Source organism: Toxorhynchites rutilus, chromosome 2, assembly GCF_029784135.1.
Source record: "Toxorhynchites rutilus septentrionalis strain SRP chromosome 2, ASM2978413v1, whole genome shotgun sequence".
Taxonomy (NCBI): domain Eukaryota; kingdom Metazoa; phylum Arthropoda; class Insecta; order Diptera; family Culicidae; genus Toxorhynchites; species Toxorhynchites rutilus.
The window spans coordinates 192,806,286-192,827,986 of NC_073745.1; the positions used below are offsets into that span (position 1 = coordinate 192,806,286).

The following is a 21,701-nucleotide window of genomic DNA, read 5'->3' on the forward strand; positions in this document are numbered from 1 at the left end:
AGCTAATATAATTCTTGCTTTTGTAAACACTAGAATTGAATCACGTGGATACAGGATCTACTCCGGGTGTTACGCCCTTTGGCAATCAAGCTCCTCCATCAACAACACCCGAGATCAACAACGGATTATAATCGTTTGACAGATAATACATCTCAACTTTAGAAAACAAAAGAGAAGGTTTGGATAGAGCGAAGTCTTGATATTTACCTGATATGATTTTTATATTATTGTTGTATTAATATTGGAATTACATAGTGAATTGGATCAAAAGTAATAACAAGTCCAATTAGCTTCGAAACTGAATCGAATTCAGTGAATCTTATTTTTACAACCAGGTGAATTGCTTAACCTATACATTTCATTTAGTTAACCTTATACCAAATGTCCTTTAATTGAAGCTACTATAGATATCCAGAAATAGATTGAATTAAGCACCAAAACCCAGATAACTTAAACGAGTAAATTACGCACTAAACGTGAGTGAATATAAATGCAATTGCTAAACAAATTAGGCTAAATCTATATGTACAAACAATTACAGGGAAAATTTAACGTCATAATAAATTCTGTTATATTTACGGAAATTATTTCGATTAATTCGCAACACCGGGGTAAACCGAAACTCTTCTAAAGCATGCAGTAAAACTCGAACTTATGTTCTATACCTAAAGAAATATCAAACAAACTTTTTTTTTTAATAATGTATTAATCTATTCAAGTGATGCTAATAATAAACAAAATTTACAAGAAAAAGTCAGAAACCTCGGAAACAGCTCCTCCAAGCGAATTGGGGTCGCTACAAGCGTCTTTGTCCAGTGCTGGTGATACTCGGGACGTAAAATAACAGTAACGTTGGTCCCCCTGCGAGATAGTGGGGTTGGTCGCAGGCCTTGTAAGTCGCGCCACAAAAACACCAAGTAACGTACGGTACATAAGAAAATTTGAACCGCCCTTATCGAAATAGACCCAGGTGACGAAAACGGACTAACGGTTGGAAACTCGGGACATGGAATTGGCGGTTTCTTAATTTCCTCGGAAGTACTCGTGTGCTATTCCGAACTCGCAACTCGCATCGCCATGAGCCGAAACATACGGTCCATTTTTTTACGATTCCGATGGGTTTTGAGAGCCGCAGACCAGGCTGGTGCTCCGTACCGCAGTTTGGACGAGAATACAGTAGCTAGAAGACGCCTTTTGCTTCTGCAAGGTCCAGTGTTATTTGGCATTATTCTCGCCATCGTGCTGATGTTATCTGCTTTCTCGGAGCGGTAGTCGACGTGGTTGTTGAAATTCAGCCGGTTGTCAATCATAATTCTCAAGTATTCCATCCTACGCTCCGAAGTTATCACGTGTTCCCCGACTGTGCACGCTCGCTGCACGGCTTTGCAGTTCCTAGAATTCTGCACAGGTACCCAGGAACCTTCATACGGTGATGGGACTCGCCAATGGCTTCCCTGCTAGCGCTATTGAAAGCATTCCTGATGTAGATCGTTACTATAGTACAATGTCGGTACTCCTCCACTTTTGTTGTGATGATTTCTCTGCTTTTCGACCACTGTCCGGATAGCATCAATGGTGGAACTGCCTTTCCGGAATCTAAACTGCATCTTTGACAGACCATGATCACTCTCCGTACATTTCGTCAGTCTGTTGAGGATAATCCTTTCCAAGAGTTTTTCGAGCGTATCCAGCAGGCATATAGGTCTATATGATGTTGGTACACCCGGAGGTTTTCCTGGTTTCGGCAGCAACACTAACTTTTGGATCTTCCATTTATAAGGAACGTAACCATCATCCAGACATCTCTGTAGCACTATCCTGAAGATGTCTGGGAACGCTTGTATCGCCGTTTCCAAGGCCGTATTGGGGATTCCGTCGGGGCCGGGCGCTTTCTTCATCTGTAGTCTTTTTGCCACTACTACCAGTTCCTCATGGGCTCAATGTTAATGTCTGAAAATGATTCCAGACCCTCGTCAAGAGCAGTAATCAAGAGAAACTTCAACGGTTCGTTATCCAAACAACATACTCTCTACCTTCGGTTTTTCTTCGAATCAGAAGTAAGGTAAATGATTTTGGTTTGTTCAGTCGAAAATGTGATCATGGTTTGTCCACTGTTTTGAATGCTCTAGTTCAGCGCACCTGTGTCAAATTAGATATTATAATATTTCAAATGAAGAAAAATCGAATTTGCATTTACTAGTTGCGTAAAAACACCCCAAATTGGACAAACCAAGATCATTTACCATATCGGGTTGTTCAATAAGAGCGCTACAAAACTATTTTGAAATAAAAAAAACGGTTTTCGATATCAACGAAATTTTTTATTCATGTGAAAGCACATTTGATGCCATTATGTATGGAAATCGATTTCTTTTGCATAACCACCACGGGCACGCTTGCGGAAGTCCAGACGATGAACCCAATTTCCGACGATTTTCAAGCATAAATCGGCCGATACTGCTGCAATTTCACGTTCGATATTCGTACGGAGTTCATCAATCGTCGCTGGATTGTTGGCAAACACCGTAGACTTGACGTAGCCCAACAGGAAATACAGGGTGGCAACATAGAAGTGATACATGTATTCGAGTGTCCCTGGTTGTTTGTATTTTCTGTCACAGCATGACAAACATCTGAGCATTTTTTGAAAGGAATAAATACAGTCAGTATTCAGTTTCGCTCCCAAGCAAATTGCAATGGATTCAAATAGAGAACATATAAGGGTCTTGCACCTGCAAGGATTGACTAACATCGAGATCAGGAGGAAGCTGTCATATCTGATTTTAAGCAGATTATTCGTCTACAGGACCATTAAGCGTTTCAAGGATACAGGCACGGTTGTTCCCAAGAAGAAACCTGATAAAAAACGGAGTATTCGGAGGAACGTTTTCGGCGAAATCCAGCTCGTTCGGCAAAAAAAAAAATGGCGTGTGAAATGAACATGAGCCACACTTCCATGCAAAATGTGATCAAAAAGGACCTTGGCTTTAAGGAAGCAGAAAATTCACGGATTAATTCGCAAAAATATTGCCGACAAGGTTGCTAGATCTCGGTTGCTGCTAAAGACTCACGCATGTCACAACATATTTTTTTCGGACGAAAAGTTGTTTACTCTGGAGGCAACTTTGAACAAGCAATATGACCGTGTTCATGGAGCATGTCTTTGTGATATACCAGCCGATAAAGAGCAGTCGAGCGACAACAAAATGCGTTAACTGTGATGGTTTGGGGAGGTATATCAACCGAAGAGAAATTACGATTGCTATCCATTGACAGGGGCGTGAAGGAGTACTACTTGCATCCTTGCGCTAAAATGCTTTTTGGGAATGACAGTTTTTGCTTTCAACAGGATTCGGCACCAGCGCATAAGACATTGATCGTTCAGAAATAGTGTAAGCAGAATTTGCCTTGTTTCATCAGTTAATCTCCTTTCCAAGAGTTTTTCGAGCGTATCCAGCAGGCATATAGGTCTATATGATGTTGGTACACCCGGAGGTTTTCCTGGTTTCGGCAGCAACACTAACTTTTGGATCTTCCATTTATTAGGAACGTAACCATCATCCAGACATCTCTGTAGCACTATCCTGAAGATGTCTGGGAACGCTTGTATCACCGTTTCCAAGGCCGTATTGGGGATTCCGTCGGGGCCGGGCGCTTTCTTCATCTGTAGTCTTTTTGTCACTTCTACCAGTTCCTCATGGGCTCAATGTTAATGTCTGAAAATGATTCCAGACCCTCGTCAAGAGCAGTAATCAAGAGAAACTTCAACGGTTCGTTATCCAAACAACATACTCTCTACCTTCCGTTTTTCTTCGAATCAGAAGTAAGGTAAATGATTTTGGTTTGTTCAGACGAAAATGTGATCATGGTTTGTCCACTGTTTTGAATGCTCTAGTTCAGCGCACCTGTGTCAAATTAGATATTATAATATTTCAAAACATATAAATAATATTGTCTTCTTCATGATTTACAGTAGTTATATACAGTAATCGTTCGCTAACTGGTCCTGGTTTAACTGGCGTTTAACTGGGCGAACGTTAACTGGTCTTTGGACCAGTTAAATAGCAGAATTTCGTAAACAATCGACGCCATATTCAAATGGAAGATTTGCTGTGAGGGGCATTCGAATGTAATTTTAAATGAAAATTGACATTATTTTAGCACGACAAAAACATTGATTAAACTACAGTTTCCCTCGATTTTATTTGACGTTTAACATGCCGGACCAGTTAAAACGCGAATGTTGATAAGTGGTCCTCCCTTTTCGCCCAGTTAGTGAATGTTTACTGTAGTATATTTATACGGATTCACATGTTTTGAAGGATTATAAGATCCACATTCTATTAGTGTCTATGCGCCCCTCACTTGAGCTAACTTTTAATCAACCAACAGATGATTATTTGGCACGTATTCAGACCATTTCTGGATTATAACACTTACAAATATTGTAAACATCATTTGTGCACACCATTTGTATCAGATTTACATAGCTAAACCATCAAATTAACGCTTTTTAATGTACTCAATTCTGATCATGAGTTGTCCAATTCAATAATGTTGTTTTGTCCACATGATTTCTATGGCAACCGCTAGGAGCGCTGCAGTTTGTTGATTGTGTCCTTCGCGTATAGCAGAAATAAAGTTTCTCTATGTTGAGTGTCTTGAGGTGAACACTTTTAAAATGCCCAAGAAAATGCGATATTCTGAAGAAAGCCTAAATTATGAATGGATTAATATGATGACAGTAATCTCAACCAATGATAAATGCAACATCTACTTGAGAATTCGAATGTTTTCATTCAAAAATGGTGATTTCTAAAGCCGGACAAACCATGATCATTTTTCGGACAAACCATGATCACAATTCCTCTTCGTCGGAAAATCGTTAAAAAACATAAAAATTTGAATAATTTCAACGCCTTATGGTAGGGTAAATGATCTTGGTTTGTCCAGTCGAAAATATGATCATGGTTTGCCCACTTTTTTGAATGCTCTAATTCAGCGCTCCTGTGTCAAATAAGGCCTTCGAATGTTTCGAAACATATAAATGAAATTGCCTTTTACATGATTTATAGTAGTTTGATAGTATATTTTTACGAAATCACATGTTTTAAAGGATTATAAAATACACCTTCTATTTGTGTCAATGCGCCCCTCATTCGAGCTAACTTTTAATCGATCACCAGATGATTATTTGGCACGTATTCAGACCTTTTCTGGATTACAACACTTATAAATATTGTAAACATCATGCTTGCTCACCATTTGTATCGGATTTACATAGCTAAACCATTAAATTAACGCATTTTGATGAACTCAATTCTGATCATGAGTTGTCCAATTCAATAATGTTGTTTTGTCCACATGATTTCTATGGCAACCGCTTGGCGCGCTGCAGTTTGTTTATGTTTGTTTATGGTGTGCTTCGCGCATAGTAGAAGTATGGTTTTTCTGTGTTGATTGTGTTGAGGTGAACACTTCTAAAATGCCCAAGAAAAGGCAATATTCTGAAGAAAGCCTAAATTATGAATGAATCAATATGATGACAGTAAACTCAAGCAATGATAAATGCAACATCTAATTGTGAATTCGAATGTTTTCATTCAAAAATGGAGATTTCTAAAACCGGACAAACCATGATCATTTTTTTGGGCAAACCATGATCAGAGGTGGTCAAACCATGATCTTAATTCTTCTTTCAGGAAAATCGTTAAAAAACATAAAAATTTGAATAATTTCAACACCTTATGGTAGTATTAGCAACTAGAGACTTGGGGCTCTTCAACAAACCCAAACTCGTATCGATTATGTGTGATTTTCATGAAGAAAAATCGATTTGCATTTACTAGTTGCGGAAAAACACCCCAAATTGGACAAACCAAGATCATTTACCCTAGTATTAGCAATTAGAGACTTGGGGCTTTTCAACAAACCCAAACTAGTATCGAATATATTTGATTTTCATGAAGAAAAATCGATTTGCATTTACTAGTTGCGTTAAAACACCCCAAATTGGACAAACCAAGATCATTTACCATATCGGGTTGTTCAATAAGAGCGCTACAAAACTATTTTGAAATAAAAAAAACGGTTTTCGATATCAACGAAATTTTTTATTCATGTGAAAGCACATTTGATGCCATTATGTATGGAAATCGATTTCTTTTGCATAACCACCACGGGCACGCTTGCGGAAGTCCAGACGATGAACCCAATTTCCGACGATTTTCAAGCATAAATCAGCCGATACTGCTGCAATTTCACGTTCGATATTCGTACGGAGTTCATCAATCGTCGCTGGATTGTTGGCAAACACCGTAGACTTGACGTAGCCCAACAGGAAATATAGGGTGGCAACATAGAAGTCATACATGTATTCGAGTGTCCCTGGTTGTTTGTATTTTCTGTCACAGCATGACAAACATCTGAGCATTTTTTGAAAGGAATAAATACAGTCAGTATTCAGTTTCGCTCCCAAGCAAATTGCAATGGATTCAAATAGAGAACATATAAGGGTCTTGCACCTGCAAGGATTGACTAACATCGAGATCAGGAGGAAGCTGTCATATCTGAATTTAAGCAGATTATTCGTCTACAGGACCATTAAGCGTTTCAAGGATACAGGCACGGTTGTTCCCAAGAAGAAACCTGATAAAAAACGGAGTATTCGGAGGAACGTTTTCGGCGAAATCCAGCTCGTTCGGCAAAAAAAATGGCGTGTGAAATGAACATGAGCCACACTTCCATGCAAAATGTGATCAAAAAGGACCTTGGCTTTAAGGAAGCAGAAAATTCACGGATTAACTCGCAAAAATATTGCCGACAAGGTTGCTAGATCTCGGTTGCTGCTAAAGACTCACGCATGTCACAACATATTTTTTTCGGACGAAAAGTTGTTTACTCTGGAGGAAACTTTGAACAAGCAATATGACCGTGTTCATGGAGCATGTCTTTCTGATATACCAGCCGATAAAGAGCAGTCGAGCGACAACAAAATGCGTTAACTGTGATGGTTTGGGGAGGTATATCGACCGAAGAGAAATTACGATTGCTATCCATTGACAGGGGCGTGAAGGAGTACTAATTGCATCCTTGCGCTAAAATGCTTTTTGGGAATGACAGTTTTTGCTTTCAACAGGATTCGGCACCAGCGCATAAGACATTGATCGTTCAGAAATAGTGTAAGCAGAATTTGCCTTGTTTCATCAGTTAATCTGAATGGCCTGCATCGCTACCGGATTTGAACCCTCTAGATCTCAGTATCTGAGGATACTTGCTAGGAAAGTTGGGTAACGTTAGGCATCTGAGTTTGGACACATTTAAAAAACGTTTGGTAAAGATTTGGGACGAAATGCCGAACCAAGTTGTGCTTGCGGCTTGCAATGACTTCGAAAAGCGTCTACGGGCTGTTATCCAACACAAAGGTGAAAGATTTGAACTCAACTAAATACATTGTAATTTTACTACTTATAGATGTTATTGAAATCGATTCCGAAGTGAAATAAGAACTGGTTTGAGTTTTATGGCACCAACAAAGTGTATCACTTTCACGTTACCTTCCTGTAGTCTAAGAGGCGGCCATTGACTGGGCCATTTCGTGAGATAACACGCTTACCAAACTTGATTTTCAATAAATCGATTGTTAAATTCGCTGTATGGCTTGTGGCGCCGTCCTGTTGAAACCACATATTGTCCAAGTTCATATTATTCAATTCGGACCAAAAATATTCGGTTATCATTGAGCGGTAGCAATTCCCATTCACAGTAACGTGCCGGTCTTGAACATTAACGAAGAAGTGCGGCTCCATGACGCCGTCGGACCATAAACAGCACCAAACCGTATTTTTTCGGGATGCAATGGTGACTAATGGAGTACGTGTGGATTGCTGCCTGACCAATAACGCATAGTTTGCTTATTGACAAAGTCATTCAGCCAGAAATGAGCCTCATCGCTGTGGATGATTTTTCGATGAAAATCCGGATCATTTTAAAGTTGTTGCTTTTTTCACGAACATACACCGCTTCTGGTGGTAAAGCGGCTTCAGTTCTTGCGTCAATTTGATCTTGTAAGGGTGTAGGCCAAGATCTTTTCGCAAAATTCGCCACAACGACGTCACAGAGATGCCCAAAGCTTGAGAACGACGTGTGAGAGACTGATTTGGGTCTTCCTCAATTGATGCGCTAGCGGCAGCAATATTCTCGACACTACGGGCACTTTTTTGTCTCACTGGCACGGGAACATTTAGTACTGTGCCTGTGGATTTAAAATTTTCCACTAGACGCTCAATTGTTGATTTGGTAGGACGATTATGACGACCATATGTTGGACGTAGCGCTCTTAAAGTTGAGGCCATTGACTCCGAATTTCGGTAGTAAATTTTAATAATATCGACTCGTTGTTGGATCGTATATCTTTCCATCATACTTATGACAGACATACGACGGCGGTCCGATAAATACTTAACCTCATCGCCCGATGGTGTCAGTATCGCAAGAAGATTACTTATCGTGTAGTACATTCTCGTGAACGATTACTGTAAAAATTTTTGCCGAATCGGACTCGTAGTGCGTACATGCAAGCGGGCATGTCCGCGGATTTTAAAAAAATGTAAAAAATGGAAATTCCGTCGTCGCCACGGTCAAATTGGTTGATTTGCACTACGAACTGCTGCTCCGTCTACGCGCGAACTACTATCAGCCAACTTCTGGTCAGCTGCCGTTTTTACCGTGAATCGCTATCTCGATTCAGTAGCTAGTTTTGGCTGATAAGAGTAACGCGGTATTTTTTTCGCGTCACAATTTTAATTATGGAGCAGAGAGTCGCAATCAACTTTTGTGCCTCCAGGGCAAACAGTAAATGCGGTCTTCTACAAAAGTGTACTGGAACGATTATTGGCACGGATAAGGCGCGTGCGGCCCGATCAGTACCGATCTGGAGAATGGTTTTTGCTTCATGACAATGCACCCACGCACACCGCGGTTTCGGTAGCGCAGTTTCTAGCCAAACGAAAGGTGACTGACATCACCCGTCCCCCCTATTCTCCGAACCTCGCCCTGGCAGATTTTTCTTGTTTCCCAAGCTAAAGAACGCACTTTTGAAAGGGGACCGTTTTGACGATGTTCCAGACATTCAGTGAAATGTGACGCGTATTATGAATTCCATACCGGCTGAGCAGTTTAAACGCGTCTTCCGACACCTCTACGAACGTTCAAAAATTTGTGTGGAAAGAGAAGGCCTATATGTAGAAAACTAATATCTTTTGAGTATCTCGTGTTTTATTTGTTTTAAAAATAGTCCCGGAACTTTTTGAATACACTGTGTATATAAGTAAAACGACGAAATCTTTATTTGGTTACATCTAAACGCTGGAGTTCGCTAACCACCAAGAGGTTGTTGGTTAGCAAGATTTCCATTTTTTTAAAATTTGTGTTTCAGCTGCAGGGTGACGACTTCAACTTGATTGAAACAATATCAAGAATATCGGCCTTTCTGACAAAACTTTAAAAACATAATTTAAACAGAAAGGAACACTCACAGTTTCCGCATTTGTCAAAATCATCACAAAAGCTTCAAGACCATATTATATTATCATATGTCATTCGCTTTGACGCATTACACAAGGATTTTACTAAGATGTTTTAGGATCTACAAAATTTTCAAATTCCTCAATGGATAATAATTTCGTACTATGTCACAGCTATGGAATGAGCCAAGGTGATAATGCAAGAAAAGTTGATTATCATCAGCACAGATGAAGAGCTCAAGCAGGAGTATAACCAAGGTTGTCATAAGTTCTGGTTACAACGCAATATTGAAACACAGTATCTTGCGTTATGGGACATTGCTGAAAAATATCTTCTAGTTTTTATCATACTTTGTCGAACAAAGCTTCAGTGTGGTTACAAACAACCCGAAACCGAAGGAACCATTTGAAAATCAACGAATGCGGAGCTTTAAGGCTTTAACTAACCAATATTGAACCGTATATTGATATTTTGGTAGTGGCAGATAGATTGGTTTGCGATTTGAATGTTTTTATAGTTTGTGAGAGATGAGACGGATAGTAGTTTGGCCGAATACCGGATATCCGGCAAGCTTCGAAACCAGATAGCCGGATATTCGGCTCTTTATTTGCGAATACGAAACTGGGAGAAATTGCATGCGTGCATTAAGCTAAAAAAAGATTACATTTTAGGCATACATAAGAATAATGAACTATGATTAAATTTTCCGTATAGAATGAACATCCCTCAATAGAGTATCAAGTTTTCTGCAAGGAATATTGAACACTTTTTTCTGTCAACGATTTTCTATGATGAAATTTCCGTGGATATATTGAAATCAATTTAAACCTGATACGTCTTACTATCCGGCTTCCGGCCGGATACCGGATCTGTTTCATCTCTAGTTATTTGTATTAATAATTATTAATTAGACTTCATATTTACTAAATTTTATGTCTATTTATTTGGTTGAATATGATGAGAATTTTTTTCTGTATTATAGTGTCTTTTGGCTGGTTTGTCACACTACTTTTATTTTTTTGGAAGAATGTCGGGAGTGAGAATTGAGTTCTTAACCTTTGTAGTGGTAACACGCCAGATCGCCTTCTTGAGAAAATATCAAGTTTACTCATTTGATTTACTGCAATGTTTTTAAATGGACAATGACAGTAAGAAAAAAAATAAAGATAGGATTTTCAAAGAAATTTGGCTATAGGGGTCTGAGGCATGACTTCATTCTGGAAAAGAGGTCTCTCGCCCTGGATAGTTTGAGAACCCTTGGTTTAGACGCCAAATAAAAACCTTTTTCATCGAAATATGTGGTGAAATTGATCAAATTTCTGTTTGTCAATTTGACATGCGGTGCAATGTATAACCAAAGTATGTTTGTCATGCTACCGTGGTACCTGTACAACGCCAGTACAGCTCTGCCGTTATCTCGCAAAGTGACGCAAGCGCCAAAAAGGAGCATTTTCAGTACGAGGCTTTTCTTAAAATTGCATGTATAATCAGCATACGCGTGCATCACGAAAATCTCATCTGTACAAAATGTAATAATTTTCCATACAAAAGTTACAAATCGTTCATTCTTAGAGTCGCGTAGCATTTCGAACTTCTGGTACGATTAAATGCTCCTCTAATTTACTCCAAACTTTGAAAATTCGGCTAAACGACTTAACGTATCAATATGAAACGTTCATAGATATAATCAGCATACGCGTGCCTCACGAAAATCTAATCTGTACAAAATGGCTAAACTAGGCTAAAAGTTTGCCTGAAAATATTAGAACTGAGTGCATTATTTGCAGAACTACAGCAGATTTTGTAAAACACTATAAAAATCCTGTTTTAGACACTTTTGCTAAACCGCCTTTCGATTCGCGGGTGCGATGGTTGTTTATTGATTAATTCATCATCAAAGACGAAGGGTTAATTTTTCATTCAACCTAAAATATCTCTGTATGGGAAGGTCCTACAGGAAAATTCTAGAAACCAAATGAAAGCTAATTGATAAGGTTCATTGGATTTACTGTTGAGTTGGTTAGCAAAACATTGTGATAGTCCATGAAACCTTTGAAAATACAGAAAAAATCGATACACACACAAAAATAGATACACACTACACACTCCAAGATAAAAACATGTACGTGAAATATTAGGCTGTCAAAAAAGTCCTGCGGTATTTTTTTTGAATTTTCATTTGTTCATCAAATTAGTTACAATCATCTGTTTTAAGTCAAATATGCGCCGTTTTGTTCGATGACTTGTTCCCAACGAGATGCCAACTTCATAATACCCCTGTTATAGAAGCTCGCTTCCTTATTGGCGAAAACTCGGATAGCCAATTTTCACAGGCCTCTTTTGTGGCTAACTTCTGACAACCTAGCTCGTTCGCCATGGACAAAAACAGGTGGTAGTCACTTGGTGCAAGGTTCGGACTATACGGCGGATGCAAAAGAACCTCCCATCCGAGCTCCCGGAGCTTCTGGCGCGTCACCAAAGAAGTATGTGGCCTGGCTTTGTCATGATGGAAGACAATGCGGCCTTTGTTTATCAAAGATGGCCTCTTCTTCATGAGTGCTACCTTCAAGCGGTCCAGTTGTTGGCAGTACAGGTCCGAATTGAGCGTTTGGCCATAGGGAAGCAGCTCATAATAGATTATTCCTTGACAATCCCACCAAACACACAGCAGAACCTGCCTGGCCGTTAATGAGGGCTTGGCCACCATCTGAGCCGCTTCAGCGGGCTTCGACCACGACCGTTTGCGCTTCACGTTGTCGTAAGTGACCCACTTTTCATCGCCAGTCACCATCCGCTTCAGAAACGGGTCGATTTTGTTGCGATTCAGCAGCGATTCACATGCGTCGATACGGTCAAAGATGTTTTTTTGCGTCAACGTGTGTGGCACCCATCGAGCTTCTTTGTGAATCCAAGCTTCTTCAAATGGTTAATAACGGTTTGATGATTTATCCCCAGCTCTTGGCCGATGCTACGGTTGCTACTATGCCGGTCTTTCTCGGCTAATTCAGCGATTTTATCGCAATTTTCGACGACAGGCCTTCCGGAGCGTGGCGCATCTTCGACGACCTCTACATCAGAACGAAAACGTTGAAACCATCGTTGTGCGGTGGAAATGGAAACTGTATCGGGTCCATAAACTGCACAAATTTTATTGACAGCTTGAGATGCATTTTTGCCTTTGTTATAGTAGTACTGTAAAATATGTCGGATTTTCTCTTTATTTTGCTCCATATTTGCGACACTATAACTCACGAACGACTTAACCAAACAAAACACTGTCAAGGACTATATTATAGCGCGCAAAAATACCTTTCCAACAAGCTATAGACTGGATACAATGAATACAACTAGAACTACGCGCTTACAACGACACCTCGCGGAAATACCGCAGGACTTTTTTGACAGCCTAATATTATAACATCTGGAAGTTGCAGCTTTAAAATGATGTATATCCCATCGATATGTGTTATTTTTTCACGAAGTTACAGCGTATCAAAAATCACATAAAATTTCCGACTTCACACTATGTTCCTCTAAAACAGTAAACTAGTGGATACTTAGACTTTTATCAAATTGGAGTATGGTTCTCAATTACATTTTCTCAACGTTTTTTTTTATTAATAATTTTCCCTTTCATGTTTTCGTCATTTCAGACTGTACGGCCGGAACCGATGTCTCGGGTGTGGTGAAAAAATTAGCGCTGACGAGTTGGTTATGCGAGCACTCGATAATGTGTTCCATCTTAAGTGCTTTATCTGTGTGGTGTGCGGCGTTCGACTCCAGAAGGGCGACCAATATGTCATCAAGCAGAGTCAATTGTTCTGCCGGCCAGATTACGAAAAGGAGGTGGAAATGTTACAGGGTTATAACTATGGTAATGCGGTGAATTTTCCAGCGACAGAGACGCAAAAAGTTTACTTAATGCCTTTTGCAGATGATTATTGCTGTGATGATATCTTTCAAACGAGAATCGATGGCAGGCGAGGACCAAAGCGACCCAGGACCATCCTCACCACCCAGCAGCGGAGGGCGTTCAAAGCATCGTTTGAAGTTTCACCAAAACCGTGTCGCAAAATACGAGAGGGGTTGGCGAAAGATACTGGACTGAGCATACGGATAGTACAGGTACATAATCTTGCCTATTTCTGATAAAAGGTTTAATTTAATTTTGTCTGTTGATGTGTTAATAGGTTTGGTTTCAAAATCAGCGCGCAAAGATGAAGAAGATGCAGAAAAAACAGCTGAAGGAAGGAAATAAAGGAGGTCAGAGTAACGCCAATAAAGGGAATGATTCACAAGATGAACTGTCCGAAAACGAAACGAAGCTGTCTCTGAAAATTAAAGATGAAAATTCCAGTGAGTAGACAAGGTTTGAACCATTCTGTTCAGTTACATTCAATCCGATTACGAAATATTCTTCCAACCTTCATAACCGCAAAGTGTGGCGGTTGGGGAACATTGCCATTTCTCTCACCTAGCTCGAAACAACCGACTTAACACTTCCAACACAAAAAAAACCCTTGACAAACGATGTATGAACTCCACGCACACTTGTTGTGTCCCGGTGTCAAAAGGCGCAAAGGAACTTTTCATTTACATTTCAACATACTTTTGTTCCTGGAAACATATTTTTGACACTTGGAGTGCCATTACTCTCCATCAGACTTCTAGCGGGAGGACTTTTCAATCCCATTTCCCACCCACACACTTGCTCGCATACTTGTAGGCAAACATATCCAACCAACCCTCCATTGAAACAAAATGGGTGAGGTGCGAATGAGAGGTGATATACCACAGACCTCGGAAACCTTCTCGTTTCCGAACATACTTTTCTAAAGTGTGCCTAAATTATCATCAGGTGGAGTCGACAAGTTAGCCTAGTGTTGTTTAGCGAGCGTAAATTTGGGAGTTGTTTTATTTTGTTTATTTGCTGCACTGGAATGAAAAGAGAATTATATTTCTATTGATGTTGCTTGGAGAAAAACATGATAACAAAAGATTGCTTATTGAAATATCAAACTAGTAGATTTGTTTTCTGGTGTTTGGAATCGCTATGCATTTTAATAGTACTAAATTTATTTTCAATAATTCAACATTTTTCGAATGATTATTTCATACAAACTGAAGTTTTTTTGTATGATTCCTGCACTGACGCTCTACGCATAGTTGTCCCATGTTCCAAAATCAGCAATTTAGAAAAAGGCAATCAAACTTTTCTAGCTTATTTGTCTACCAGAACATAGATAGACATTTGTTTGATGAAATTTGAAAAGTTTTCCTCACAGAATCAATCAAGCTTGATCACAGGTTCAAAAATTAATGGTGGGACAGTTATGCCTAGAATATAAACATGGTACAATGGAACTTCAAGTTGTTTTTTGGAATACAGATCCGGAGTATTGATTTTTTTTTTCACTCCGGATAATCGAGTCAAAAAAATTTTTTTTATTCGTTTTTTTTTGCATGTATTTTTTGTTTTTTGAATATAAAAGAGGAATTTGATTTTTGATTCATCCTCTTATAGTCAGAAAACACCTTTCTTACATGAAAAAAATAAATTTATCCAGATTCTCTCAGGAGGTGATAGACGATCGTATTTGATGAAAAAAATCCTTCTACGCATATGTTCGAATTTCAACAATGACAGAGTTATAGAAGTTTTTTTCTGTTTCGGACTCTGTTGCCTCAAACTGGCTCTACATTAAAAAGTACGCAACGGAAGACAACTCTGTTACCTTCTTTTGAAAGATGAGAAAATTTAGTATAGGATATAGTAGTGGAACATCTGAATTAGTGTATTTTAATAACATTTTGGAAGTGAAAAACTTAAAAGTTAAGAATTTTTAATGTGTTATTATTACTTTTATCCTAAAAATTGTACTAATTGGATTGTTCCTATCAGTTAAATTGAAGCTCTCAAACCGCTCTACAATTTGTTCTTTGACACCCAAATTCTATCTATCTTAATTTGGCTGCAATATCGATATAAAGAATTCCTGGTAAAAAATCAAGCAAAATCTCAAAAAATCACTATTTTTACCCCACTGTACATGTAATAGCCACTGAAATTTCACCTTAACTTTGAAAGGTTACATTTCTTCTTGAAATAAGTCATATTAGAAATATAAAAAACAATATTTTTTTCCAAACTGTATATAATCGAGTCCAAAATTGTATATAATATATCAGAATATATATATTTTTATTAATTCGTTTATTTTCACAGGCTCAGTTACATAAGTTTAAAGGAGCCGAATTCTTAACTAAACATATTAATTTACCAGAATATGGGAATGCTTTAACGCAATCCGCGCCTTTATTTACTTTTGCTTGTTCCGTGAAATTGAAGCAAACATTTTTGCGCGCTAATTCGATCGATCCGAAAACACTGATTTTTTTCAAAAATATTGCTAGAACGTGCAAACGTCAGGTAATCAATTAGGGATAATCAAGTGTAGTGGTTTTGAAAACTAAACTGAAAAATCTTTTCCGTATAGTTCTGAGCATTTAAACTCACTAAATGTTTTTTCCAACCCTGGAGTGAGTTAAAATCAGTGGAAACCGACTATTTTTTAAACATTGCTGCAGATGCTGGACGTTATTTGTCGATGATTGTTGTATGACTGAATGATGATAAATTAAAAATATGTGAATCATCCATATTTGGTTCCTCAGTATGTTCTACATAATTTATGAATACACAGACATGATACAAATAAAATTTGTTAATATTCAACTAGGTATCGTTCAAATATTACGTAACGCATTTTTTTACTATTCTAGACTCCCTCCCTCTATTCCTAAACAAGTTTTTACAAGCCATCCTCTTCTCCCTTTTTGAGTGCGTTACGTTATATTTGAATGATCCCATAAATCTCAATAGTGGTCGTTTCAAGTGACTCTACTCTGACATGAAACCGTCCAAAATAGTATTCTTGATCTTAGTGCTTCGTATATTAATTCCTAGTATGTAGTGTCCATTTTGTGTGTATTAGACTACTCCTCCACATCTCACGTGTATAAAAACACTTTTCTCCAAAGTTTATATGTTACTCTTTCAATTTAGTGTTTCATAAATCAGTTGTAGATAGTTCGAGAAACAAAAACGTACATAAAACTCAAGAAATAGTTCCACATTTCAACTTACCCCGCTCTACGAGACAACGGGAAACAATGCATATAAAACTAAACATTTTCAATATTAATATTTTTCGAGGCATCCAGTGTGAATCCCTTTTTACCGAAAGTCATCTGTTGTACCTTGTATATGCTGTAAGCAGATTTCAATTTAATGATTTAGTGATTTCTTAAGATAAATTCCAAGTTGAACTTCGAAAAAATCGTTTCAACTTGCCCCGATGTACCTTATAGGTTAAACATGAAAAAATCCGGGAATATGAAAAGTAAGGAAATTAATCCGAACAGCTGATGAATAATTTTCATGCATTTTTCCATTGGAGTTCATTAAAAACCTACAAAATGACTCCCTTCCCTATTTTGTGCGTTATTTCTATGCTGAGAAATGTCCCACTTTATGCGACTAAACTATAACTGAAACAGGCTTTACGACGTGGGATGTTCTGGAAGCGACTTGAAGAACGTCTGAACATTGTCAGGAAACAAGAAAATAGCAGAAAAGCAAAGGCAGCTGATCCTAAAACATATTTGAAAGCGGTATCTCTCAGGGAGTCCTCTAGAATTTGCTGACGATATTCGATTGTGTAGCTATGGATGATGGAACGTACTGCAAGATCGTTCTCGGGCAAATTCCAGGACAACAATTCAATACCTCACTCAGCGCAGAGTACCCCGAAAGACTGAAAAAACGGATTGAAGTTCTCGAAAAAATTCCTTTTTTGACAAAAAATCAGTAGCTGCGGACTGAAAAGTGACACTTTTTGTACCGCCTTTTGGGCCGCTATCAATGTGCAGCGAATTTGAAGACCACGTTCGGCAATCTGGATGTTAACCTGCTCCATAGAATTTTCATTGCGGACATCGCTCGCCTACCCTTTCCATTTTTTTCTGTATTATAGTGACTTTCAACACTTTTTGGCTGATTCGTCACTGTTACTTCCATTTTTTGGAAGAATGTCGGGAGTGAGAATTGAACTCATGACCCTTAGCGTGAGAGGTATGGATGATACCACTACGCCAGATCGCCCCCTCACCCTACCCTTTCCATTTGTAACGACACGGGCAATCCAGTACTGCTGATGGCTGATTCAATCAAAATCAAAGGAAGGCCTTCGTCAAGGAAAACATATGGAATTAAACGACGAATAACAGAACAACGTTACGAATACCACTCTGAATAGGACTGACCGTCTGCCGTGTCCATATGTAAGTCCATATGTACGCTAGTTTGGGTGTAATAGCCATGGTTATTATGCGAAGAAATAAATGTACAAGCCCCTAATCACATTATTCACCACAGTGAATCCTGATTCTTCTTCATAATTCCCGCTAACAACTTTTCCTTCCATGATAATCGCAAGGGAACCACGCTATAGAGGCGACCCTTCTGGCTGCGAATATCATACCAACATCCCTTCCCTTCGTTTGGTGAATGTAAGGACGTGGCTGGCGTCATTATTGACTATTTAAAGCTCGAATCATCGAAACTTGCACAATGAAAATGATTTGCTACTTCAAAGCATCATTCAGTGTGTTCTTTGGGTCATTTCGCTGGTGAAGGTCAATCACGTAGAGCAAATACGAAGTGTACAGTCTACCCTAGCTGAAGCTCTTTCTTAGCTTTATTTATAAGTGCATCCTCCGTTTTCGCAACGAAATTGTTTGGAGTAGACCCTCCGCTTCCGGTTTGCCCAGAAATTCTCGATGCGACGATTGGGGAGTTGATGGACTTCGGAACAACATCTATCTTCGAGCGGTTTATCACCTCCAACGACTTCTTCGCGTAATGAGAGGAGGCCAGTTCCAGCCAGAACACCACATCCTTGTATGCATGTATTTTTGAGTTGAAGGAGGCAACTTTCCGCAGGCACTTTGTGCTGTAAGTCTCCACGTTCACCGCAAGTCCCGAACGGAAGAAGAGCGGCTTTGACATTCCCTTTTCGCTGATGGCTAGCCACAGGAGCAGCTTCTTTTAGGAACATGGTGTGGGAGATGAACTTCACGACGGAACTTACCGCCTTGGTAGGGGACATAAGTAGCTGGTTCCATGCCAGTTGCCATCCAGCGTTAAATATGTCTCGCCGTCCATGAGGACCATCACTTTCAGTTTTTGTTTCTGGGTCAAAGATTTCTGTTCTGACACGGCTGGTCTTGACTTACGTTTCCGCATTATGACGCCCATCTTCGCTAGATATTTTTTCGCTGCCTGACTCATTGCTCCGACCTCCCGGCCCAAAGCTCGGAACGTTGTAGCCACCTTTCCCTCCGTCTTCTGCTTTAGCTTCAGCTGTAGTTTACGATCGCGTGGCACCGTCGGATGACCAGAACCAGGCTTCCGTTCAACGCTTTCATTCTTTTCCATGAGTGTAAGGATATTATAGATACCGGAACGGGCGTATCCAGTGGACTCAAAATACTTGACGATGTTCACTTTCTTCGCAACGGGATGGAACTCCCAATATGCACAAACCATGGAGCGCAGATATTTTACTGTCTTCGTCATAACGTCTGTAGTTCAACTGATAGCGTTGTCAAATTTTGTTCAAAAACTCATGGGTTACTTTGATTGACGATGCACACACGATCTCATCACCAGGTGTTAAGGTGAACGCAAGAAAAAATGGTAAAATTAGTCCTTTTTTAATGCAAGTGTTAGTTGAGAACTGGGTAAGAAAGCAATTAAACTCTCGTTGGTTTGCTTGTGTGGACTACGATTTGCCAGGAAAGGGCTCTCATGTGTTCAGAAATGGTGTAGGTCCTTTTCTATTACTGTTCCAGAATTGGCCCTTTTAGTGCAATTAGTGTACTATTACAGTATTTGACAGAAAATAGTTTGTTTTAAGGGGGTATTCTGGTCTATAGATTTAGGAAAACCAAAATTAAGAAATCCCGAGACTCTCGGATTGAAGGGCGAACACGAAATTATTGCGACACATTCAACAGGGCATAACTTTTTTACCATTGGGTAAAAATCAACCAAATTTTGCACACTTTCTCATTGATGTGTATTGTCTACATGCTGTCAAACTCGAAGTCGTGTTTTTCGTTCCAACGAAAATGGAGGTGAACCAACGCGAGTCGAGAGAACAAATTATTTCCAAACACCTGGAATTTCCTGACTTGTCGCACCGGCAGTTGGTAAAAATGTTGAACATTCACCATTCAACCGTTTCCAGAGTGTTGAAGCGGTTCCAGGAGCGGTTGACGTTGGACCACGGCAAAGGAGCTGGAAGAAAACTGGGACCGGAGAACAAAAAGACGGAGGGAAAGGTGAAGCGGATGATTAAGCAAATCCCAACGTCTCAAGCCGTGATTTGACTAAAAAGATCGGCATGTCGCAGAGCTACGTCCAGAATGCAAAGAAGAGAGCTGGACTACATACATACAAGGTACAGAACTTCCCAAACCGCGATGAGCGGTAACAATCGACGGCTAAAACTCGGGCACGGAAGCTCTACGAGAAGATGCTGACAAAATATGGCTTCTGTGTGATGGACGAGGAAACGTATACAAAAGCCGATTTTAAACAAATTCCGGGGTTGGAGTTTTTCACCGGCAAGAGCAAGTTCGATGTGAACGACAAATTTAAGAAGAAGAAAATGTCGAAGTTCGCCTCCAAATATCTCGTATGGCAGGCTATCTGCTCTTGCGGACTGAAGAGTGAGCCTTTCGTGACAAAGGGCACAGTAAATGGCGACATCTACAAATCTGAGTGCCTCGAGAAGCGCCTTTTGCCGTTCTTGCAGCAGCACGACGAAGCTCCGCTATTTTGGCCAGATTTGGCATCATGCCACTATTCTAAAAGTGTCCTGGAGTGGTATGAGGCCAATTCTATTCATTTTGTTCCAAAGGACATGAACCCTGTCCGGAGCTGCGCCCGGTGGAGCAGTACTGGGCAATAATGAAGCGGGAACTTCGGAAGAGCAAGAAGACAGTCAAAGACGAGAAGGACATGTTAAGAAAATGGAAAAAAAAACTGAGAAACTGGTAACGGATGACACTGTAAAGACTTTGATGAAGGGCATCAAGCGAAAATGCGTTCAATTTTACACTCAAGGCTCCATCGATTAACTTTTCTTTTGATTTTTGATGTAAATATATGTATAAAACTACCCTAAAATTTTGGTTTGATTCTAAACATTATAAGAAAATTGGCATGACATTTTTGGTGTCGCAATAATTTCGTGTTCGTCCTTTACGACATCGCCAAAAAACACGACTCTAACCAAAGGTACCATCCGAAGAATTTGGTCGTTCTCATTTATAGTTTTGCCAGGAAATTCTGAATTTGCCAAGGAATTTGGAGCTGTGGACAGATAACCAAGATTCTCGTCACAAACAAGACAATGGACTCGAAAATGTATAGGGTCAGAAACGTCTCCTTCCGTTTATCAAGGCTCACAAAGGTCCGGTGAAGTTTTGGTCAGATTTGGCAAGCTGCCACTACAGTCAAGAGGTGCTTCAGTGGTACCGTGAAAATGGAGTCATTAACATTGAAAAATACCTCAATCCTGCTCAATCCAGAAAAGTGCGAAAATTCATCAGAACTGTAGCGAAATTTTTTTTTCATTATTTTTTTCTGAAAAAGACAAAAAAAAACGATTTGCATTTTGATACAAACTTATTTTTTGTACTGGTTAAAGGTCCCGAGATACAACTCGTTTTGTGATTCCGGATTCTAAATCAAGAATCAAGCTTTACCGTTGCCAGTGATCTTAATGTCAAATTTCAGCGCGATCTGTCATTTATTTGGTTTACAGCGTCATTAAGAACAAGATAACTATTTTTGCTCGCCATTTTTCAACATGGATAATTCTAACGGGCAAAGATATTGCGTTAAATTTTGTGTTGGTAAAACAATTTCTTGTGTCGAAAAGAAAAAAAAAATATAGAAAACAACTACTGGCTTGCCTCGTCAAAGACGACCATCCACCTCTTCAACTGATGAAAAAATTGACAAAATAAAAGGATTGATGTTCGGAAATCGTTATTTAAGTTTGAGAGAATTAGTCTGTGAATAAAATATTTCTCACGAAACC

The 21,701-nt window shown here is 39.3% G+C and overlaps 1 protein-coding gene across 2 annotated transcripts in view; it reads left to right on the forward strand.

The window, feature by feature from the left end:
- The window catches only part of LOC129767926 (LIM homeobox transcription factor 1-beta), a 59,013-nt gene that overhangs the window by 23,192 nt on the left and 14,120 nt on the right, over positions 1-21,701 (forward strand). Inside the window, exons 3-5 of one of the 2 annotated variants that reach the window (XM_055769218.1) lie at positions 13,179-13,399; positions 13,460-13,650; positions 13,716-13,881. In XM_055769218.1, coding sequence (XP_055625193.1) covers positions 13,179-13,399; positions 13,460-13,650; positions 13,716-13,881 — 578 coding nt within the window. Of the gene's footprint in view, positions 1-13,178; positions 13,651-13,715; positions 13,882-21,701 lie in introns of both variants that reach the window. The other variant, XM_055769216.1, reaches the window with a different exon arrangement.